The sequence below is a fragment of the Molothrus aeneus genome, chromosome 12, assembly GCF_037042795.1.
Source record: "Molothrus aeneus isolate 106 chromosome 12, BPBGC_Maene_1.0, whole genome shotgun sequence".
NCBI lineage: Eukaryota > Metazoa > Chordata > Aves > Passeriformes > Icteridae > Molothrus > Molothrus aeneus.
Genome location: NC_089657.1, coordinates 2,757,527 through 2,782,026, shown reverse-complemented (window position 1 = coordinate 2,782,026; position 24,500 = coordinate 2,757,527). Strand labels below are relative to the sequence as shown.

The following is a 24,500-nucleotide window of genomic DNA, read 5'->3' as shown; positions in this document are numbered from 1 at the left end:
CAGAGCCACAACTACATTTTAATGTAGCAGGCCCAGTGTGCAGCTATTTGATGAAAGTGCCCTGTGCCAAGTTCTATTATGAACAATTTTTCAGGGAACAACGTCTGCGTGTCATACTCATCTTACATATTTTTCTCATCCTTATTACCTTTTGTTTTTTTCTTCCTTGCAGGATCATTTTGGACAGGGATACCCTGTTCATATCCAGTGTGCTCCTGGAGGATCAGGGAGTTTACAAGTGTGTGGCCAGCACTGCCCTGGACACTGCTGAGGCCGAGGCACAGCTGATAGTTCTGGGTAAGGTCAATTTTCCTGCTGCAACTCCTTGCAGCAGGAATTGCCACTGCAGCACTTGTTTGCTTCCTTTCACAGAGCCTCAATAACCCAATTTCACACAGCCTCTCACTCCTTAAGCTCAGCTGTGCTGTCCCTTATCTCTGGGAATGGTGATGCTGACACCAGCTCAATTTATTTTCATCTTGGCTGTAGCAAGGTGAGGCAGCATTTTTGCCTCAGCCCAGTGGCTGCAGGAGTTGCCCAGGCTGTGAGAGCATACTAAGAATGGTTCTGCTGCTGCTTTGAAGTCCTTGGTCAGTCCTTCACAAGAATTGGACTGGTTTTTGAAGGCCATCAGGCCAATATTTGGATGTGCAGCTCCTCAGAAGATCACTGCTGGTTAAGCACCTAAAAGGAATTTATTTTATTTGTGAATTGAGCATGAATGATTGTCCTGGGGCAAAGAGAAGAGCCTTGACCCCCTGGGTCAGAAGCTTGGCCTTGTGAGAGCATCCTCACCACCTCCATCCCTCCCTGAAGGACCCCTTGGAATTAAAAGGAGGAATTTGTGGAGTGTTGTGCACCTGTTGCACCCAAGGGCAGCAACCAAAATTCTGCTTTGTGGTTTCAATTTTAGCCAGCCTGGTCTAGGTGAAGGTATCCCTGCCCATGGCAGGGGTCTGGAATTAGGTAATCTCTAAAGTTCTTTCCAACCCAAACCATTCTGTGATTTTATGATTCTCTATCAGCTTTGCATAATTTTAAGTACATTTATTTTTGCTTCATTTTACATTTGTGTTTATTGCTGGCAGTGATTGCAGCAAGAAATAAGTCAATCTGCCCTTCAAGATGTTTTCCATTTTAAAGGAGTGATATTTTTCAGTAAATAATAAATTAGGAAGATGCTGTGTACATTATTTATGGTGCTGTGTCTTTCGGTGCTGTATAATTCAAAATGTTTGTAGATTATTCGTTACTTCACTTATTAAAATTTCATAAAGCATTTTATTCCTCTTTAAAAAGGTGCTTTGCAGAAGAAGAAAAACAGTTTTGTGCTCTTTTCCCTTATTTATTGCATATGAGAAATGTCTTGGTGAATTAACAACATCTTATTTTCCAAGTGAAAAATTCAGGTTTTTGCAATCAAGGACTGGTGGGCTGACTGAAGAACTAAATAGAGACATCAGGTTAGGGGCAACTAAGAGTAAAATAAATATTCAATTACAATAATTCTAAGTATTTGTTGTGTGTTTAATGAACAGGTAGAGGGGTGAGAATATTTAAGATACACCGTCACTATCTTTAAATTAATATATTGAATTTTAACCACCTGTGCTCCGAGGATAGAGCAGCAACATGCCTGCAGATTAAACTGTGCTTTCCTGATATTTTCCCAGGTATGAGAGAAATAGGGAAAGAAATAAAAAGAAAAGAAAAAAAATCTAAACATAAACTTTTTAACTTCTTGATGTATCCTGAGATAAAAACTCAGTATTGTAATTTTAAAAAATCAGTACGAATGCAGTGAATTTTTTTTCACAATGGCAAAGACAGTTGTGGTGGTAGAAATCACTGATTTTTCTGTAAGAAATGACATTGTCAGTCAAAAGTTTAGTCGGGACAGCATTAGTTGAGCTGGCAGGTAGTGAATTTCCCAGTTCTCCATTAATGCAGATCCCATGGCTGGGATAATGAGTGTTCTCCTTTCCCTCACACCCTCAAAGGCAAAGTTCAGTAACTGCCAGAGCTGAGGCTCCTTCTCCCACTCTGCTTTGTCCCAGGGTAAAACCCCGTGATGCTGGACCTGCCCAGAACAGGGTCAGTACCCATTAATTAAGCAAACCTTGGCAAGCACAATAATGCAGGTAGGGGGAAATGAATTCCAGAAGGATTCTGTGCTTAAGGCAAAAATCAGCACCTGAAGATTCGGGATGTTTCAAAGCAATTCCCACTTTCCACAACCTGTCCATCTTGAAATCAGGAGGTGTTTCACCACCATCATCACTGACTGTGCTGTTCCAACCCTCTGGAAAATGCCAGGACAAACAGAAATACCTTTGCTGTGCTCCTGACACTTCTCCTTTATTTCTCAGATGTTCCTGACCCACCAGAAGACCTCCAGCTCTCGGAAAACCAAAACCGGAGCGTTCGACTCTCCTGGAAAGCTGGAGCCAGCCATAACAGCCCTGTTAATGGTAGGAAGGGGTTTTCAGCATAATTTTTAGGGCTGTTTAAAATTCTGGCATGTCCTGATTGTCACAGGACACAAACCCTGCTGATGGCCAGATTTAATCACTTTAACTATGACAGTTTGTTTGTTGCAAGTTCATTTCCACCCGCGCTGTTCACACTAAGTTGGATTTTTTTTAATCTTTTTTTACTTTTTTTTGGTCGTTTTTCCTGCCCAGAGTCAATTATAGAGTTTGAAGAGAACCACTGGGAGCCAGAAACGTGGCAGGAGCTCATCAGAGTGCCAGGGAATGACACCACAGCCCTGCTGCCCCTGGCCCCGTACGTGAATTACCAGTTCCGCGTGGTGTCCGTCAACGCCGTGGGCAGGAGCCAGCCCAGCAAACCATCCCTGCGCTATGCGACCCCTCCCGCTGGTAAACCTGGCTCTGCTTTCCTAAATATTCACAATTTCAGTCCTTTTTTTGGAGTGTCTGTGCCCTCCCATGCTCCAGAGGGTGTGAAGGAATCACGGTAGCTTGCGCTGCTCAGTGGCAGCCTCAGGGATTTTTAAAAGTAGATCTTGTGGTGGGAATTACCCCCAGCTGGTTTGGTGGACTGGAATAACCCTCAGTAATTTTGGTGGGGCAGGTGAGCATTTAGATTAACTAAAGCAGTGCATTTTCAGAGAAGTAAAATCATATGGAGGATGTCTCGTGACAAGCTATATTCTGATATTTTAGATATTAATGCGATGGGAGCCCTGCTGGGGTGAATTCTTCAGTGACTGGTAAAAAAAGAGCAGCCCAGCAGTTGCACATCAAATGTCCAGGCATTGTTTTGAGCATTTGATGTGCAGTTAGAACAAATCTAAATTTTAATGACCCAACTTGCTGCGCTGCATTAAATTCCTGAAGATGGCAAAGGCAGGAGTCCACACTGCTGAGTTTTCCTACACCTCCAACACCTCACTCTGCTGATTTTCCACCCTTTGCAGACCTTCATGGACAAGCAGTTCCTGCAGAAGGGCTGGGTTTAGAAGGAGCCTTTCAGGAGCACTTGTCAAAAATCTCCATTTATAGAGTATTCACTGTGACAGAAAATGTTGTCTCCCTGAAAGTCATTTTAGAGGCCAACTGTTCAGCACAGCATTTGCATTCCTTGGCATTTTGTCTCTTTTTTCCCCCCATTTGCACCAATTTCAGCTCCCTCCTCAGCTTTCCAGCTGTGTGTGCACCTCTAATGATGCACCTTCTGTTTGTTATCCCCACAGGGAGAAAAACCTCTTCCTCAGAATCCCCCCACATCTGGTGCTTTCAAATCCAAAAGTCACAGTTCCATGTTAGCTGGTGGCTCCAGCCAGCAGGGACACTTAGGAATCCAAACTGCATAAACGACGTGCTTGGGTCCCATCAGCTTTGCTGATCCAAGCCATTCATCTCATGAACGTTTTTTGGTTAAGTGTCTGTCACTAATAGGGGAATTTCCCATCCTTTTTGGCATTTGAATACCGAATGCAAATAAATGGGATGTGCAAACTGACCTTGTCACCTGTGTGGTTTCAGCTCCAGATAAAAACCCAGAGAACATCCGAGTAGAAGCTTCTGAACCCAATGAAATGGTGATGAAATGGGAGGTAAGGCAAGATTAGCAAATCCTGTAGGAACGATCCTTTTTTCTTCTGAAAGATGAATTTGACTTAAATTTATTCTGCATTTTCAACCCCAGTATCATTTTTATTTCAAAAGGCTGTTTTTCATGTCTGACTTCACAAGGTATTAAAAAATATGGAATTCCTGTTAAGCACTTTGAGAATTTACCAAAATTTGCTCTTTTCTGCTTCTTGTATGCAAGAAACTGCTTCAAATAATTGTGGTCTTACCCTGCTCTGCAATTAAAATTACCAGCCAGGCCCAGGGAGGGGATGGGTGGCTCATGGCTTCTGCCCTTGCAGCCTGGAAGTTTAAAAACACCACAGATCCCTTGCCCAAGAGAATGTGAGCTTGAATTTTTACACCAAGAACTAAAGGAATGTGGATAAACCTCCAAAGCCTGTGATGTGCATCCAAGGAATTATGTAAAAGTCTTGAGGATGGTTTCCAGGCTTCAAATTTCCTGGGTTTTAAGCCTTGAGCTTCTGTGCCAGCAGTTGAGTTATGTATTCCTTCATTTAGCACAAATATCCACAACTGTGCAGGGAAGCAGGTTTTTGTTGAGGCTGGAATTACACACAATTTGCATGAGATTTACTCCTCAATCTGCTGCTCCCAGCAAAGAGCAACAAATGTTTCCCCATTGGGAAGTCATGGTTTGGGGTAGAATTTCATCCAAAAGGAGATGGCCCTCAAGATCCATGGGCTTGGACTTGAATGGGATTTTTAGCCCAGGGTCAGGAGAGACAATTCTTCCTCTCAGAAAAGGTTGGATTTGATCTTGGAGGTCTTTTCCAACTTTAATGAATCCATGAAATGCAGAGTTTTATTACCCCATAGGTTTACTGGGAAGTACTGGGATTTGAGCACCAGGAACTTCATAATCACTGCTCAGACAGAGCAAAAGTGGAAGTGAAATCTGAGCCTAAAAGGAGAGAATGGGATGGAAGGGCTTGGTTAAATCTTGTTGAATCATTAAAATGTTGTTAAACAGGATATTCATTTATTTATGGCATTTCCTGTGTGCTTTTCAGAGGAACTGCTGGGCACTGCACAGGCTATTTCTGACAGACAAAGGCTGCAGAATGATCTTAATCTGCCTATTTTGGATTAAGAGACCAGCTGAGCTGTAGTGACTGGGATTTTCAGGCAAGGATTTGCAGCTTGAAGGGAGATCAAAATAAAAGTCCTGCAATTTAACTCTATCCAAGAAATCAGTTTTTTAGGAGGAATTTTTTACTTCTCCAGCTTCTCTTGCAAATCCCATTCCCTGGAATCTTCGCTCTGGAGGTGGTGCCTGTGAGAAAGCTGCCCAAACTCCCAATTCCTTTGTCTCAGACACCCCAAAGGTCCTCACAGCACAGCAGATCAGTGGGAATTTTTGCAGATCCCCCAACTTTAGGTCTCCCCATGCATGAGGAACATCAAAGGGGAATAACTTTCTACTGGTATTTGATGATATTTCCTGTCAGACCTCTTGGATACAAACTAGCTATTATATATTTCATATTTGCCTATATTAAAATATTATTAAAAGCAGCCTATATGGTGGGAAACACCCACGGCTGTTCCATTGCTTAGCTTTTTTGGTAGGGTAGGTGATTATTTAACTTTCTTAATTAAAGTAATGCATTTTCAGAGAAATAAACTCAGTTTGAGGATGTCTCATGACAAGCTATTGTTCTATATCTCCTAATATTTTAAAAATTCCTGTTAATTACCTGGAAACCCTGCTGGGAAGAATTCTCCAGCTGATTGGTAAAAGCAGAGTGGCCCAGCAGTTGCACATTAAATGTCCAGGCGTAATTTCAACCATTTGGTGTGTAGTTAGAACAAATCTAAATTTTAATGACCCAACTTGCTGTGCTCCATAAAATTCTAGGATAAAATGCAAATTTTATCTCTGCTAAAAGGCACACACAGCCTTATGCCAAACTGTGCAATTCAGTAGTGCTGAAGGCGTGTGGTTTTACCTCACACAGGAAAACCTGTGGCAAAACAAAACCTGATGTGTGTAGGAGGCAAAAATGTGGCTCCTAGCAATTAATCTGGATTTTAATCCAAGCCTTTCACCCTTCTTTCTCTTGAAGTCATTTTGTTGTTCTTCCAATCATACTCAAATTAAAATGACAGCAAAAACTCAAAGCTTGGGGTTTTTGCCCCTTTTCTCTCCCAGTGTTGTAAGACACATTCCAAAACTGTTGCCCTGTTCTTCTAAGTTCTTCTAAGCCTTCTGATGTTTACATTCTTGTAACGAACTTTCTCACACACTTTATGTAAATAATTATTGTTTTTACATTCTTCTCTGGAGGAGGATAAATTTGATGGACTGTTGTCTTGTCCAGTGTTGTTGGAGAGGTGGCACTTTCATCCTCCAATCTCCTGTCACTTTTGAAAGTCTATAAATGTTGGGGTGAAAAAATGAACTTCCCTTCTTTTGACCTTGGAGGTTCCAGCGTGAGTGTCGTTTTATTTCGTGTCCTAGAATGTCACAGCCATATTTTATGAAAATCCTTTTGTTAGGATCTTTTCTCCTGAGAAGCTTCAGCTTCTCCATGTTTTGCTGCTTTGGAATGTGATTTGGAGAATTGTTTACCCAGCATGTGAAATTGTTTTTACTTGATGACCAATGACAGCCACCTGTGTTGAGGCTGTGAGCAGTCACAAGATTTTATTATCATTCCTTTCCTTTCCTTGCTGGGCTTCTGATGAAATCCTTTCTTCTATTCTTTAGTATAGTTATGATATATCATTTTCTTTTAATATAATATATATCATAAAATAATAAATGAGCCTTCTGAAACATGGAGTCAAGATTCTCATCTCTTCCCTCATCCTGGGGCCCCTGCAAACACAACCACACTACAGTGACACAAAACCATCCCCACTCCCCTTGGCTGCTGTTTGGTGATCCCAACAAAGACAGACAAGATCTCTTTTAATTCTCCCCAGCCACTGAAGCCCATGGAGAGGAACGGGCCGGGGCTGGAGTACAAGGTCAGCTGGAGGCAGCGGGGTGTGGAGACGGACTGGAACGAGGAGCTGGTGAAGAAGCACTCCCTGAGCGTGAAGAATGTGCCCACCTTCGTGCCCTACGAGATCAAAGTCCAGGCTGTCAATAACTTAGGATCTGGCCCGGAACCAAACATCACCATTGGATATTCAGGAGAGGACGGTGAGTGGCAGGAGCATGCCTGTAAAAATGGGGGTTTCTTGTGCTGGGGTGTGGAGTGATGGATTGGGCAGCCCAAAGCTGCTGGAGTGCCAGTGCTCAGCCTGGTGGGCTCCATGAGGCATGGACATGACCCATGCTGGGTGCCTGGATGCCGGCCTGCTGGAGTGTGAGGGGTGTTTTTGGAAAGGTCACTTGTGCTCTCATTAATCTCAGTTGTTGGCTTAGTCTGGGCACTTGTTTGAAGGCCACAGTCCATGAGAAGTCTCTGAAGTGTAGCAGTCGGGCTGTACTTGGTAGGGAAAAAATCTTTGGGCTCTCTGAGGCTTGATCCAACAGTTTAACACTGTCAGAAGTTAAATAGTCTGACAATTAGGGACAAACTCCCAGGCACGGGGTGTTTGAGTGAATTTGCAGACAAAGCCACATTCCCACCTGCGCTGGTGTTACCTTGTCCATGCGTCCCTGGAGAATGTGTCATCCTCTGCAGCCTGGGTTTCTGCCCCATGGTTTTCCTTGGCTCCCAGGTGGAGTTTGAGTGCTGGAAATGGACTCGGTGGTTGTCAGACAGGAGAATCCCCACTGCCCACCCAGAGGTGGGAACAGGAAGGTCTGGTGGTGCAGAAGAGGTGGTGAATAGTGAGAACAAGAATAAAGACACTCCACAGGATGTTTATTTTCTTTGTCTCTCTGTGATGAGTCTAATTTTGCATCTACCAGTGGAAAATCTTCCTTGCAATTCAGTTGTCAATGGATCAAGGCCTCCTTTTTTTCAGGCACTGTAATCGCTCTCTGTGTTATGCAGTGATTAAAATCCTACTGTTTAATGAGCTTAGTTGTAAAATGAAATTGATTAAAAAAAAAACCTTTATGATTGCCTTCTTGAGTGCAGTGTTAATCATTTTTTTATTCTTCTCACTGCTGTAAGCATTGCCTGAAACAGGAAATCATAAATACTGGTGTAGAAATTCATGTGTCCCAGTACACATGTATCTCAACCCTCAGCAGAAAAATACAGAAAAATAATGTTTATTGGCCCATTCCACCCACTGGATGCAGGTGGAATGGCTTTTTGCTTGCCTGCAGTGAGACTGCATGAAATGGCACAGCTGGAGCTGGAAAGCCAAGCCCTGGAGCTGTGAACAGTGTGAATCTTGGCTCTCTGAAGTGTTTTTAACACCTGAGACTTTTGTTTCTACAGTTCCAGATGCTGCTCCTGCGGGCGTGTCGGTGGAGGTCCTGAACAGCACCCTGGTCGAAGTCTTCTGGGTTGGAATACCAAGGGACCGAGTTCGTGGGCACTTAAGAGGCTACAAGGTTACAAATCTCTCTAGAAATATTTGTATATAGTTGAATAAATTATTAAATGAGTCCCAGATTGCAATCTCTCATTTTTGGGACGGTGAGAGAGATCATGATCATGCTCATCCCCCTACAATATAATTTGTTCTAAAAATCCCAATCTCCTCGCAGGTGAACTGGTGGAAAACAAGAAGCATGCTGGATGGAAAGAGGCATCACCCAGAGAAACACTTCCTGACGTTTGTAGGAGAGAGGAACTATGGGATGATTCCTGGCCTGGAGCCCTTCAGTGAATTCCGCTTGACAGTTTCAGCTTTCACCTCCAGAGGAGATGGCCCTGAGAGCTCCCCTGTGGTTTTTAAAACTCCAGAAGGAGGTAAGACAAGAGGAAAATATGGGATGGAGGGACATAAATTGAAATTGTCCTTGGGACAAGGTGAGTTGATTCCCTTATTTAAGGTGATAGTAAAAACTCCACCATTTGTAGAGCACTTCACTCGAAAGGGAAGCTGTGGTTGTTGAGCTAAATTATATCCTCATTTAACAAGAATTTGTAGGGACAGACCTGTTCTCTCTCCTCTGAAAGCTCATCCCTGTGTCTTGCAGTCCCTGAACAACCACGTTTTCTCAGGATCCTGAACTTTGACAAGGACTCAGTCACTCTGTCCTGGGGACTTCCCAAGAAAGCCAATGGCCACCTCACTGGCTACATTCTGCAGTACCAGATAAGTATGTGCCTTGTTTGCTTTCAGTTCAGAATTGAAGCAGGATTAGTTAAGGAAAACTCCCAGGTGTGATGTGCACAGAGGCTGCCAGAGGGCAGGCTGCAGTTTTCCATGCAGTTTTCCATGCATTTTTCCCATGGAAGCTCCCATTGCTGCCATTCCCTGTCCCACATTTATGGGCTGATTCAATTATTTCATATTGGCAAATTACCCCTAATGTAGTGGCTAAAAAGACACATAAATTGTAGGTGCATTTTATGGGAGTGAAGCTCATTTAATACCAAGTGAATTGGGATGGGAGCACTCTATGAAGCCACATTAATGTAGATCTGCACATTATGTCAGGGAGTTTCTCCCCCCTAAGGTGCCTCAGCAGAAACACAAAGGACCACCTGAGTCATGGTGTTGAGCAATCACACTGAAAACAACGAAATACCAGGGGATTTCTTTCTTTCTTGCCTAGGAAAGAAATGAGAAACAAAGACAACCTCAGGCAAGAGCCAGTACTTAGCCCAGACTGCCACAACACCACTTGTGTGGTGTGGTGATAATTCAGTGTATTTTGCATGTTCTCTGAGGGTGGAAAAGGATGAGTCTGTGCCCTATTTTTAAAAAAATGATCACCCGTGCACTTTACACTTCTCCCTGCTGATAGCAGAGCTGCTCAGATGCCTTTGCATCCAGATCTTCCCTTTGGTTTTGCTGATTATGGGCAGAGTGGATCTATCTACAGAACTCCAGATCCTTTTTTATCCCCCTCTCAAATGCATATGCATGCAATTTCACAATAGGTTCATACATATTCGTTCTTACAGATTTCGTGCGACATTTGCCGCTAATTTTTCTTTATCAGAAAGAATTCCTGGGTCAGGTTGACCTGCTCTCGTATCAGTCTCTCTGTCTGCCCCCCCTTATCTCTGTCTTTCACTGGAGCAGTTTCTCCGAGCCTAGGCTTTCTACGAGAACAGGCAGTCAGACTAAACAGCTGTGTTTTCAAACTACAGACTTAACTCAAAGATGTACATTAAACCAACATGGATTTCCACTCTGGAAAATTTCCACTCTGCCTCAGAGTCAGCTGCATCGTTCCTGCCTTTGTTGGGGCATTTCCCTTCGAACACAACACTGACTGAATGCTCTTCCCTTGCAGTCAACGAGACGCACGAGGTGGGCGCCGTGAGCAACGTGAGCGTGGCCAACCACTCAGCACTGAGCTGGCACCTGGCGGGGCTCAGCCCCAGCACCAAGTACAAGTTCTACATCAAAGCCTGCACGGCCAAGGGCTGCGGGAAGGCGGCCACCGAGGAGGGGCTGACGCTGGCCCAAGGCAGTAAGTTCACAAAATCTGCTTCCATGTGGAGAATGGTGGGGAAATGTTGTGTGTAGGTAAAACCTTACAAAATTAGAGTTTTGTTATCTTTGTAAAATCATGGTCAGGGCATGCTGCTTTGGCTAAGTAGAAAAGGACTGTGGGGAAGTGACTCGGCTGAATTGGAGCTGATGCTGGCCCAAGGCAGTAAGTTCACAAAATCTGTGTCATTGTGGAGGAGCTCTGAGAATAGCGCGAAAAATGGTGAGTGTAGGTAGAACCTTACAAAATTAGCCACCCTTGTAAAATCATGGCTGGGGCATGCTGCTTTGGCTAAGTAGAAAAGGACTGTGGGAAAATGACTTAGCTGAATTGGAGCTGATGCTGGCCCAAGGCAGTAAATTCACAAAATCTGTGTCATTGTGGAGGAGCTCTGAGAATAGCGGGAAAATGTTGTGTGTAGGTAAAACCTTACAAAATTAGGGTTTTGTTATCTTTGTAAAATCATGATCAGGGCATGCTGCTTTGGCTAAGTGGAATTGGACTGTGGGAAAGTGACTCAGCTGAATTGGAGGTAGGAAAACAAGTTATAGAACCGTGTTGAGCTCACGTCGTGGTTTATGGTGGTTGGTTGAATTACGTTTGTTGTGCTTAAATGGAATCCAGCTGATAATGGCCTAACTGCTTTAAAAGGCCTGGTTTTTGCAGTAGAGAGCTCTCCTTTGCACTGCCTGGGTAATCTGCATTACTCTGCTTCGTAACAGAAAAATCCATCGGGAATAATCCAGGCTTGACATTTCCTTTGTAATTAGAGGAAGTAAGTTTGTTTTCCTTGCCATGAGAGCAGTCAATGGGCTTTTTAATGTGGCCATGGTGTTCTTCAGGGAAGCAGAGCTCATCTGTTTCATTTTGCTGTTCAGTCCTGTTTCTGTTCCCACCCATCAGCTCCTTAAGCCATGCTGGAATAAGTGAATTGCATTCAGGCACAAACAGAAAATTGAAAATGCAGATAATCTGTTCTCAGTAATACTGTAAAAACAAATTCTGCCCGTGCGTGAAGGTGGGGGACTGCCGGCAACATTAGGGTCAGCTGTTTGACATGGAAAATCCAGATAAACATCAAGTTGACTGCATTTGCTCCATTATTTATGATTATTTTATCAGAGACCAGGAGTAAGTGTTTGTCTGCCACTTACACCCTGTGCTGAAACACTGATGTTCAGTGATTTAGAGAAAAATCCAAGCACCCTATGATAGCTCATCTTTCACTTTCAGCTGAAATGAAATAAAATGTACTGTGCTCAGCAAGTCTGAGAACTCCACAGTACTGAGGAGCAGCTCCTTGCTATTAATCAGAAACCATTGCTGTGCACTTACCCCGGGGAAGGGGGAAGAGAATGTGATAAGCAAAAGAGTCCTGACTGCATCATTTTTAGCAAAGATAACAATGTGCAGCAATGTTGATGGAAAATAGAAAAATGGCCCCTGTGCTGTTGGACTTCTAAGTTGCAGTATTCTTTTCAGTTACTGGTAAAACAGGAAAAATGTGTTTTAGACCTTCATGTCCCAGTTCCAGATCCAGCCAGGAACTGCCATTTGTTTTCCCAAGCAGCAAAACTCCTTCTCAACTCTCTTTTGGCCTCCAGTCTCAATGTAGGATACAGGTACTTACCTGGTAGCAACTATTAATCACCTTGATTTATTACTCATTAAGAAAAGAAAAATATATCTTTTTTTTTCCAAGATAAAAATACCCCATTTCCCCTCATTAGCTGCTTTTTCTGGCTTTCATTGGGTGGCCAGAATAATGTGTTTTGACTCCTTGAAATAACCTTGTCATGGTTTAGAGATGTTGACATTCATTTTGTTCTCATTCTCTACTTTTCTAAACTCTGTTTCAGTGGTGGCAACACCTGATTCTTGTGAAATATTTCTTAGACTAGAGCAGTATAATTAATGAAAGCTGCAAGGGTTCAGTTCTATGATTTATGTGTGCTCCTTGCTGCTTCTCAAGCCACCCTAAATTAGGGCACTGCATCTGTCACTGAGATGCCATTAGAGTTCTGTGTCATTATTTGCTGGCTAAATTGTTCAGATATTTTTCACCTAAACATGATAGGCTGAAAAAAAAATTTAAAATCACTCTTTCCAGTGACATCCTTGGGGTTTTAAGCTGTGGTTTGGGGACCAAGGCAATTGCTCAAAATTAAAACAATCTCTCTTTTTGAAAGAGGGGAGTGATTTCAGAAGTCAAAGTTTATCATTTCAAATGACCCACGTAAATGACAGATATAAAATGTGGTGCCCTCTGAAATGAAACTCCGTGATGGAGCACTCCACGTTTCTTTGGGGGTTGATTCAGTGATTCTATAACCACTCTGTTCCACTTTAATAATAAACCCATAAAGCTCTCGTTGTTCATTTTAAGGCTTTGGAAACTTCCAGTGCTGCAATTCAGCCTTTGCCATGGGTATTTCAGAATTTCACAATGCAATCTGCCAGAAAACTGGAGATGTTGAGGTGGCAGCTCTGGAGTCATTCACATTTTATTTTTTTTTACTTATCTCCATCACTGCTGTTTCCTTAATTTATTTGCATTTATCCCTGCTACTGTTGTCTGGAATTAGAAAGAAAAGGGAATTTCCTTATTTAATTCATGTGAGGATTCATGTAGCACCTCTGAAAACAAATCTGTACAGTGAAAATAACTCAGAAATGAAACCCTTATGGACAACCTAAGATCTTTATAATTTCTTGATAAAATGATTCTTGAACCTGAGCAAAAGGGGATTTGGATTGTACTGCAAAATAAATAACAGCTTAATTTCTGTGGTTTCATCCTGGTTTCATTCCCCAGAAGAAGGTATGTTGTCCTTAGAAAATGACTATAATCTCTGTCTTCATATTTTCAGGCAGTATGTCTTAAATGACCTCCAAACTAATTAATTTTCCCCTTGAAAATGTCAATTTCCCCAAGATCATTAGCTCTCAGAAACATAACACAAAATAATGTTCTTCCAGAAGTGAAAAGATTAATTTAATGTAGCAGCCCTTCTTTAACACAAAGCTCCTTTTCATCTTGTTGCCAGTGCTGCTCGGGGATTACCAAACACACATTCCATGTTGAGAATTATCATTGTGTGTCCAGAAACCCAAGCATTAATGAGAAATTCATCCACATGAAGCCACACAGTTGTAGATTTATTCTCCAGAGAAGCCAGGAAATAAAAGTTCACCAATTTCATTATATTCCAGTGGCTGTTGGCTCATAATTCCCAAAGGCTTTTGGAAAATCTTAGGGAGAGGCTCCTATCCTTCAGGACCAGAGGAACCATTTGGAACAAGGCATGTGGGTGGGTTTAGCTCTCTTTTGCCTTGGGCACAGTGGAAAAGGAATAATAAAATACTTTTCCTATATGTAACCACTGGTGCTGTTAGCAGCAAACCTAATTTTTAGCTCACAATCTAGAAAATCCATTCAATTCGGAGCAAATTTCTTGATCATCACCTCACCTATAAATTTTTCTCAATAAACTTTACATACAACAGGTTTGCTAATCTCTGTAATATAAAATAATCCAAATTCAACATGAATTACCTCCTGCACTGAAAAGCCCTGAAAATGAAGGATACTTGTGCTGCATATTTATACATTTTTAACAGCCAAGCAGCAGGGGAAAATTAATGGAAGTTCAGCTTTGCATTTATTGCAGCAGATGTATTTAGACAGGTATGGTTATAAATTAAGATGCTGCCCACAATTAGTATTTAGCTCTCAGACTGCCAGGGTTTTTTTTATATAAGTGTATTTTATAACAGATGTGCTAACTTTTGGAGGACACTCTGGAAAATCTTCGGGGATGGTTTCTATTGTTTTTCCCTTTATACCGTAAGCTTCTATAAAAAATGTGTGTTCTGTTCTCCCCATAAATCTTGGAGCCCAGTAGGAATATTGTAAAATTGCAGTTCAGTGTTTAATGTTCATGCAAGTCCCATGGTGTGGCTGATAAATAGTGGGGGAGGATGAGAAGTGCTGGTGATATGCCTTTATTACTAATGCTCCTTCTCCCTTATTGGAGATTAAAAACCCAACCCAACTGCTTTCAATTTTCTGCAGCTAATTCCTGCAGCTTCCAGGATGTTCCTGGCCTTCCAGAATGTGGAGCTTTGCCTTATCTGTGTATCTTTGCTTTTATTTTTCAGGAGGCCACACTGCTTTTTCTATTCCAGCCACCAAACCCACCCCCCTTAAGAAATCTTTCTGCTCTGTGGGGCCCCTGTTGGCTGTGTCACACAGACCAGGAAGAAATGGCATGGAAAGAAACCTCACAATCACCCAGCACTGGACACCTGTTCTGAGTTTTAAAGGAAAAAAAAAGAGTGTTTTGGGATAGGAGATGGTAAATGGAGAGCTGTTGGTAAATCCCCAGTGCCAGGTTAGGCTGGGCTCATCCTCATCCCAAGAGGTTCATCCCAGCCCTGAGCTGCTCCATGTGCCAGGGCAGCTGCAGCATCAGACAGAGCTGAGCAATGAGTGGGCAGAAAAAAAGAAATTTTTCAGCCATCTCACTTCCCTCTTTCTGCTTCTCCAAAGAGCTGATGGTTCAGAAAGAGGCTGGGATAAATAAGGGGCAGAGAGGGACTGGTAAAGTGGCTTTAAGAACATGCCAGGAGCTCAAGGTTTAAGATTTGCTTCCCAGGAATTCAGGAGAAATTCTTCCTTAGGTGTGAACTTTGAGTAATGTAGTTTCCATGCCATGCACAAGTGTTAGGGGTATTTAACAGACATTGGGTTGAAGGTTCGTGTTCATTCCTGTTCCTTTATGGATAATATTCCCATTTTTCTGATGCCTTGGTTTTAGAGCATGTAATTAAAATGTACCTGTGGTATCCTGTTGCCTAATTTTCGGTTTGATTAAAAACTATAGCTGGGTTTCACATACTTCATTTAGCAAAAATTACCCATAGATGGATTAATTTATGCTAATGAGCTGTGCTTCAGTATCAGCAGTGTTTCAGCTGGATGTGTTCTCTCTGATCCCAGTGGTCTGCCCATTTAACTGCTTATTGTAATATGTGGAGAGTTGCCTTAAAAACTTAAACTTATCCTGAACTGCTGCTTTGACTGTGCTTGGATTTATCTTAATCTTTTTTCTTTTTTTCCCTTCAGCTGTCAACTCAGCCTTAATCTCCAGCAGCTTCTTGCTTTGCTTATTTACTAGTTGAAGTATTAATGAGCATTGTTCCCCTGTCAGTGCTAATTGGCCGAGCAATTTTCAGATTAGTTTAGATGGCTTTGGACAAAACAGGCAAATCAGGCGACTGAGAACGATTCAAGAATTATTTTTATGAAGTGCAGCCCCCCCAGATTTCTCTCCTGCCATTGAGAACAGGGACACTTCCATGTTGTAAGAGATCCCTCCATGTCACACACAGTTCTGAATTTGCTGTTCATGTGCAGGCAGTGATTGTCAACTGCTGTAATGCCCTTCCTCCTGCTTTCCACAAAAGCTGTTCTGAAAAATCTCATTTAATGCCCACAATCTGAATGCAGATGGGGTTACAGGAGGTGTTTTGCAAATAACAAGGTTCCATAACCAGAACTAGTGGAATTTACCTTCTCCTAATCAAATATTAAACTCATCAGCAACACTTAAATGCCTAAATGTCCCTTTACAGGCAAATTGTTGAGTTGTTTCTAAACCAGTGCTTTGTGCAGGCATTGTGGAATTTAAAAGGACACAGAAAATCACTGTCAGGAGAGAAGCAAGCACAAATCCCACTGTTAATTTTTTCTGGGAGACATATAAGGATCCATATCCAGCTAACAAGCTGTCTGTGCTTCCCTGCTGAGTTCAGTTCAATGGGAGAAGCATCAAACCTCAGATTATCCATACAAAGCAAGCCCATTTGCAAGTTGTAATTTTTTAAGCAGGCATTAGTTCAAGCAGATCCATAATCCCCCATCAATATTAACTTTCATCCTGGGAGATGTGCAAACCCCTTCCTGAACATCAGGATTACTCCGGTCTGCCGTTGATTTCATCTGATGGAACGTTAAAAATCAAACAGAGGGGAATGTTTGGGGGTATTTTTTTTTTTTTGCTTTTGGAAAAATCAGATTGCCCGATGCCAAATGTTTCAAATTCCTTGCTGTATTTGTGTGTTACTTGTAACTGTGCCTTTCCTAGGCTCCATGAATGCCATTAACCCCTGTGCCCTGACTGTGTGCATTCCGTAGGTAAAGGCAGCGGCAGGATTTCAGACGCAGTAAAGCCCACCCCAAAGTTTCAGCCCAGCGAGGCCCTTGAGCCTGGCACTGAGTACACAATCCGCCTAGTGACTAAGAACTGGGTGGATAACAATAGCATTTTTGAAGATGTAATTGAGACCAGGGGGAGAGGTGAGACACGAAGCCCTTCGAGGTGCTGAACGTTTGTTTTTCCATGTGAATCCATGCTGAGGTTCCTGTGCAGTGTGAGTGTCCCAAACTCATCGTTCCGTGCTCTGGGGTTGAGGTTGGCCCTTTGCAGTTGAATCCCATGGCAGCACAAACACATCCCAGGCTCTTGGCTGAGCCCTGTGCTTTACAACAGCCTGGAACAATCCCAAACCTTCACAAACCTGCGCAATGTGAGAGGGCCGCTGGGATAAAACCCTTAAGTGGCCAGTTTGGTGATCTGCATGTACTGGGGGCACTTTTACCTCTCTCTCTTCCGCAAAACTGCTTTTGCATGAGAGGCTTAACAGCTCTGTGCTCAGCTTTCCTGTGTGGTGCTAATCCTGTGACTCAACTGCTCTCTCAGAGCCACCTTGCCAAGTGTCTGTGTTGTCCCTTGTCGCCCGCACGCTCCCCTCCAGTCCCAAATGTCTCACTCTGGACATTCCTTTGAAGCTGAGCACCATCAGTAGCCATAGACTGACTCCATTAAAATCCAGTGAGGAACATGATGTGTTCGTGTTATTGTGGGGTGCTGCCCTTTCCCTCTGATTAATTTTCTTCCTTTTTGCTCCTCTCCCATCTCCCCAAGCCTACGCTGGCATTTACGAGGGGATTTCCACCCAGGGCTGGTTCATTGGGCTGATGTGCGCCATCGCCTTGCTCACCCTGCTGCTGCTGACAGTTTGCTTTGTCAGAAGAAATAAAGGAGGCAAATATTCAGGTAAATGGATTTATTGTCCTTTCCCTCTGCTCACATGTTAATGACTAACATCCTTCAGAGGTTTCTCTCTGGGGGCCGCAGGGCCGCCAGCACAAACATCCAATTAGGATTTGTAGCTTTTGATAAATATCCATGGAAAGGATTGTAACGAGTGTAAGTGGAGCTGTGCTGTGTGCTGGTCACAGAGCCTGCAAAGGCCTTTCCCAGCACTCCTAGAGTATTCCAGCATTTAATCCAGCAAGATCCTTGCTGGCAGGACTCCCTGCCTCACTTTCCACCTGGGAACTGCTGCTGGACACATGGACAGAACTTCCACAGGCAGCTTAACAGTGGAATATTTTGCTAAAAATTACCTCTGTTGCTTTCCAGGCAGTGAGTAAGGATTTAGGTAAATGTATTGAAGTGGAAATCTGGTTGCCCAAAGAGGTGGTGGTTGCTCCATCTCTGAAAACATTCAGTGCCAGGTTGGACAGGATTTGGAGCACCCTGGGATCTTGGAGGGTGTCCCTGATGAAATTTAAGGTCCCTTCCAACCCAAACCATTCCATGATTCTATAAATACTTGCTCGTCATAAATTAGGGCATGGTCTCAAACTCTTGGAAGCTCACAGGTTGTGTCCAGCCAGCTCCAGCCCAGCCTGGAGGTGAGTGCAGATGGATTTCCCATTGCCCCTGGGAAAAGAAAAATCCATAGCAGAACACAACACAGAGATCTGTCCTTTATTTTATTTGCACAGTGAAAGAAAAAGAAGATTTGCATCCAGATCCCGAAGCTCAATCAATAAAAGATGAAATCTTTGGGGAATATAGGTAAATAGGACCTGCTTTCACAAGGCTTTGTGTTTCTTGGGGTTTTGTTTGTTTCCAAATCATTATTCGGGACATTTTTATGGCATGCAATTAATGCTGTTTTTCATTTTCAAAGCAAACCTCATAGGAGTGGATAAGAGTAGGAATATAAAGGTATATCCAGTACATTTCAATCCATCCAAGCTGGGATATAAAGAAATGCTGATGTATTGGTGGTTATTTTTCACTTTTTTGTTTTTTTTAATTAGCATTGTATGAATAATGTAAATATATATGATAATTTGGGGTGCTTCTGAAAAGCCCACTGAAGTCAATGGATTGAATTCTATGTCTTCAGTGGGTTTTTGAAACTCAGACCCAAATCATGTAATATGGGGAATTTTGGGGAAGAAAACAAAGAAAAGTTTGGAATATGGTAACAAATATTAAGAAACCAAACATTGCTCTACAGAAATCCCTGTAGGAGAATTGAAATAACCACTTTGGCTGCTTTAAAATAACTAAAACTTCTAGCAATATGTAATTGTGATATGAAGGAAAATACATAATTATAAGAACCATGCTGGAAAACTGGTGTTGCTGCCCTTAAGGGCATAAAATTGTTGTTGAAATCCCACTTATATATACTACATTATTTGTACTGGAGTAGGGCTTTTTTTTTTCTGCATAATTTCATCTTTATTTAATTTTTAATGCTTTCTAATGGGACAAATATTTAGAAAGGTAAGAAAGCCCTGAGGTTAATAACTTTGACCCCCTCCTTTCCCCCTGAAATCCACATTTCTCTTTTTTCTGAGGAGAAATGCCCTGTGCAGAAAAGTAGTGATTTTTTTTTTCTGTGTTGTTTCTGCACATATTGAGTCTATCCTGAAGAAGCTCAGGTTCATTTCTCTGTCCCTCCTTAGATAAAATTGCCAAAGATTTGACACTGAGTTGGCATTAGCAGCAAGGGCTCTACATGAATGAGTAATTATTCCCTAATCCACAGGCCTAATTTAGTTGTTTTTTATATAATCTTTTAATATTTTCCCAATCCCCGCAAATGTCCTGTTCTTGTTCCTCTTCTGTAGTGCTATTAGGAGGAATGGCCAGTGAAATTCCCCTTTTTTTTTTCCCAGAATTTTTGTGGTGGGCCTGTCCTTTTTCATGGAATTTTCACTGGATAGAGTCTGAAGCTGTATACATTCATTCTGCTTTGGTTTTTCCCAGTTCTTCCCCTTATCCCTAGAATTTTCACTGGACAGAGACTGCAGATGCAGACATTGATGCTACTTTGGTTTTTTCCCAGTTCCTCCCCTTAGCAGGGGCAAACTCCAGTGAGATAAACTCTGGTAAAATAAAATACTAGCGGAAAAAATAAAAGGGGAAAAGCGCCTTATTTGCCATTTAAACTCAAAGGGATGCTCCCAAAGCAGTGAGATGTGACCCACTGAAGTGATATCACTTCATCCACCCACCTCAGAAGGAAAATGAAACAAATAGTCCCTGAATGTTGTCCAGTGTTTTGTAAAATGAGAAGTGAGGTTTCAAATGCTTGATGTCAGCCCTGGTGGCTGGAACAGACCCCTCCAATCCTTTCCAGCATTCCCTTTGCCTTCCCCCTCCCTCTCGGTCCATTCTGTCTGCCCAAGGCAAAAGGGGGAAAAACCCCAAATAGATGAGTACTGATAATTCCCATTAACCAATTAATTTGTTGGAAATGACAAAACCCATGTGGGTGAGCTCAGGTGTGTGAGGAGCAGGGCAGGACTCAGAGGTCAGACCATCCTCACTGTACCACCCAGGTGTCCCTCTCTCCCCTTCCCCAGGCAGGAGCAGTGCCCCTCGAGCAGTGCAGGGCAGGTTTTTGGAAAGGCAGGTGTTTGGAAAGGCAGGTTTTTGGAAAGGCATCTCTTTATTTTGTAGTGACAGCGATGAAAAGCCGCTGAAAGGCAGCCTCCAGTCACTTAACGGGGACATTAAAGCCACTGGAAGTGCTGATAGTCTGGTAGATTATGGAGAAGGGGAGCATGGCATGTTCAATGAAGATGGTTCATTTATTGGAGCTTATTCTGGATCTAAGGAAAAAGGATCAGTGGAAAGCACTGGGAGTTCTACGGCGACTTTTCCTCTCCACGCCTAAAATTGGTGTTTAATTGTGGTGTTTGTCCTGGTTAGCTCCCCACAGGTACCTCTGTGCTGGGGAGCTGGGTGCCAGTTGAGCCAGTCAGGAAAATCCTGACATCCAGGTAATACAAAAACAAGTCACTGCCACTAAAAGATGATTTTTCCATCCTAATTTCTGTGTGTTTTCTTCTGAATAAAACGGAGTAATTCTTTTTTCTACACGATGTGTTAGTCTGAGCAAACCAGAGTTTGCTCTGGTGGTACATCTGTGTCCTTGCCTGCTGCTCCAGGTGTTTCTTAGGCTTGGAATATGTTTCTCTGTGTAGTATTTTTGCCCTGTATGGCTGTTGTCACAGGTGTGCATGTGTAAAAAACCTCGAGGTTATGGCACCAACAAAACCAGGTTACTCTGCAAAGTGACACAACGAGGAAAATCGGGATTTAAAATACCAGAGAAATATATTCTATATATTGTATAATTTTCTCATAAAGAATTAAACCCCTTTGTGTATGATATTCAAAAAACCTGTTTTAGTGGTTACAGATGACGTCAATTCCAATACTTAGAAATGCAGCTTTACCCACAGGAGAGTGTGGGTGAAGTTGCTGCCCAGTAGCTGGCACTATTTCCTTAAATAAGTTAAGCTGCAGCTTTTTCCTGTGGCAAGGCAAAACAGGGTTCCCATCCACCATCACTCAAAATATTTTTAATTTTTCCCAGCTGCAAGCTGCATTTCTAAGCAAACTCCTTGGTGTCTGTCTCATATCTGTATATTTGTGAGCTAGCCAACATTTCATGGAGACGTTGTACATATGATATTAATATTGACACAAGTCCAGAGCAGCCTGGTTTTATTTTGAACTGAGACATGTTGCTAGCATGGGTCTGTATAGCTGTGTAGGAATGAATAGATTTGCTTCTCAATATGGATTTGGACCAGCAGAATTAGTTTTCAGAAGGAGTTGTGTGTATAGGAATCATCCAAACCTCTCACCACTCAAGCAGCACCTAAACTAGACCTACCTGAATTTCAAGAGTTCATTTCTTTTCAGCCTATTCACTGTTAAATAAACAAAAAACAACAAAAGCAACGAGAAAATACTATGGTAGAGTTTGTTTTCCTATTTTGTTGACTGAATGCTGGTTTAAATCTGGTTCTTTGCCTCTCCAACACTAACTCAGCCGAGCTGTACAGCACATTTTTTTGGTCTTTTTGTATTGGAATCTCCTGAATCTCTTTTTAACAGCATTTGTATTTTTGGATCTGCTTGTTTGAGTAGAGCATCAACGTGGCTTCATTTCTTCTGTCACTCCCATTATAAAAGTTTTTCAGTAGTTCCTGCAGGAGGAATAGATCCTAAAAGCTGTTTGGCATCCTGATAGCAATTAGGCAAATATCCCCACATGGGCCCTCCATGATTTCAGTGGAAGAAAGAGAGGAAGCAAGAATTACTCCCGTGGTTCTGAGTTTCCAGCAAGGGCTACAGTTAGGCCCAGGGAAATGCAGATTTTTCCCAGTGGAAGGGCTGTGGATCCCACACAGCTCCCCCCAGGCTGGGGCTGCTCCTCAGAGCTTGGCAGTTTCTGGAAGCCCTTGGTGCTCAAGCTTCTGCTGGTCTGTGCCTCTTTTTGGGGTTTTATTGGAGCTTTTAGGGCTTTTTGTGGAACCTCTGTTTGGGAAAAGCAAACACCAAACAGCCACTCCAAAAGCCCCATTCAGGCTGTGCCTATAAGTATAAAATGGTGAGTGGAAATCTGCCCTTAAAATCAAAAAATATCCCATCCCATGTCAGTGACCCACATTATTCACTTGTTATTATTTATAAAGTTCTATTTTCTGTACTTCACTCAATCCAAACCCTGAAAAGGTCCAAAAGCCTTTTAATTTTGGAGGGGAAAAGTAATTTTCCAAAAAAGGGAGTGCACAATTAGAGAAATGGGAAAATTGGCATCTCATCAACAGAGACATTTCCCAGCAGCATCTTTATCTGCTGACTCGTATCTGCTGCAGCCCAAACCAGATAAAATCTAAGAACTGATTAGGCTTGTGACAACCTGCTGCTTGCTTTGGGCTGCTTTTCATGAATTTCCTTTGGGAATCATCTGCAGTGATCAAACGTCTTTGAAAGTTGGGGTGGGCTCCCCCAAATCCTCACTTTGGGCTGGGGGGGCTGTTCCTGCACTCACCCCTCACCTTTTCCTGTGGGTCACTGCAGATGAACCAGACCCCTCATCCCAGAAAATGCTTCTGTTAAACAATGTGGAATTTCTCTGTTTCAGACCATATTGGTGAGTGTCAAATGCTCCAGTAATGGATACAAATCCCCCGTGCAGCTCCTGCTCTGTTGCTGCTGAGAGGTGTTTGTGATGTGCTGGTGGTGCTGCTTTTTCCACTCAGATTTTAATTCACAGCCTTAAATCTTAATGGTGGTGTTCCACAATGCCTCAGGACCTCAGAATCAAACAGGGAGGAAAAGATGTGCAATGGAACCTGGAGTTTTGAACACGGGTTTTGAGGAATATGCCCAGTGAATATTAAACAAGTGGCTCAAACTCCCAGGAAATCTCACTCACCTGAGATGTTTTCTCTTCCCCAGTCATTTATTTTCTTTTTTTCCCTGCACTGGGATTTTTTCTGCTGGAAAGTGCAGGTTGGTGATGGTTTTTTAGAGATTTTTTCTTTTTAAAGTAAATTAACAGAGCAAGCTGAGGTTTTCCTGAGGAGTTTTTTGTCATTGCAGGGAGCTGGGCTGTGTTTTTGCCTTGGTCTGTGCCAGGTGAGAGGAAGTGTGACCATGCAGCCCAGTAAAAGTGTCACCAACTGCTCTGCAGTTCATGGAACTTCCTGACTTGGAAGGGATCCACAAATTCATCAAAGTCCCCTGCACACCCCAGAAATCACACCCTATTCTGAAATAGTGCATTGAGCATTAAATCTTTGCCTTGGTTTGTTTGGGACTTTTTTGGATTTTTTTTTTTCCCTCAGGCCAGGGGTGTTTATTAAAATTACCTGCTGGAAATCCATGGGGATTTCATTAATTAACACCTAGCAGGGCATTCCAGCCTGCCTGCTGAGAGGAGGGAGTCCAGCCACGGGAGCAGAACAGGGAATTTTTAGTTATCCCATCCCAGGCTGTGCTTGGGTCCATTTGGTTCTGACTCGTTTTGCCTCAGAAGGAGTGAGAGGAGAAACAGCACCTTCAGATTTGATACCCAAATCAAGCCAGGGTGTATTTCCACCCATCAGGGAGGAGGCATTTCCCTGGCCCCACAGATCCAGGTTTGTTTAGGGATTTAAAAAGCCTCTGGAAGAAGAAGAGGGATGGGTCTTGCTGAAAAAGTTGTGCAGTTTTGACTGTGCATAAGATTAATTGAATAAAATCAGCTCTTCCTAAATAATGGGGAAAAAAACCCCTCTGTCCTTTCTCCCAAGGGAGCTGTTTGTATTCCCAGAGCAGCATGATATTGATAATTTTTCTGTAATTTGATATATATATATATATACACACACAGACAGACATATGTGTGTGTATATATATATAAAATATATATAAAATATATATAAATATATGTATATAAATATACATATATACATATAAATATATATTTATATACATATATATGTATATAAATATATATGTATATATATGTATGTATGTATATATATATATGTATGTATGTATGTATATATATATGTATGTATGTATATATATATATATATATATATATATATATATATATATATAAAATATATACATATATATTAAAATTTAATGACATTATCAAGAACCTGCAGGAACAGCCCCAGCTTCCTT

At 42.3% G+C, this 24,500-nt stretch overlaps 1 protein-coding gene across 3 annotated transcripts in view; it reads left to right on the top strand.

Annotated features, from left to right (window-relative positions):
- The window catches only part of CHL1 (cell adhesion molecule L1 like), a 127,716-nt gene extending 105,927 nt beyond the window's left edge, over window positions 1-21,789 (top strand). For 2 of the 3 annotated variants that reach the window (XM_066558283.1, XM_066558282.1), the window contains 13 exons: window positions 173-297; window positions 2,370-2,471; window positions 2,685-2,882; window positions 4,011-4,081; window positions 7,050-7,272; window positions 8,471-8,586; window positions 8,743-8,947; window positions 9,178-9,300; window positions 10,447-10,626; window positions 16,847-17,008; window positions 17,637-17,768; window positions 18,506-18,578; window positions 20,484-21,789. In XM_066558283.1, the coding sequence (XP_066414380.1) occupies window positions 173-297; window positions 2,370-2,471; window positions 2,685-2,882; window positions 4,011-4,081; window positions 7,050-7,272; window positions 8,471-8,586; window positions 8,743-8,947; window positions 9,178-9,300; window positions 10,447-10,626; window positions 16,847-17,008; window positions 17,637-17,768; window positions 18,506-18,578; window positions 20,484-20,700 (1,927 nt within the window). In that variant the 3' untranslated portion in view covers window positions 20,701-21,789. The remainder of the gene's footprint in view (window positions 1-172; window positions 298-2,369; window positions 2,472-2,684; window positions 2,883-4,010; window positions 4,082-7,049; window positions 7,273-8,470; window positions 8,587-8,742; window positions 8,948-9,177; window positions 9,301-10,446; window positions 10,627-16,846; window positions 17,009-17,636; window positions 17,769-18,505; window positions 18,579-20,483) is intronic. The other variant, XM_066558284.1, reaches the window with a different exon arrangement.
- Window positions 21,790-24,500: the final 2,711 nt, after the last annotated feature.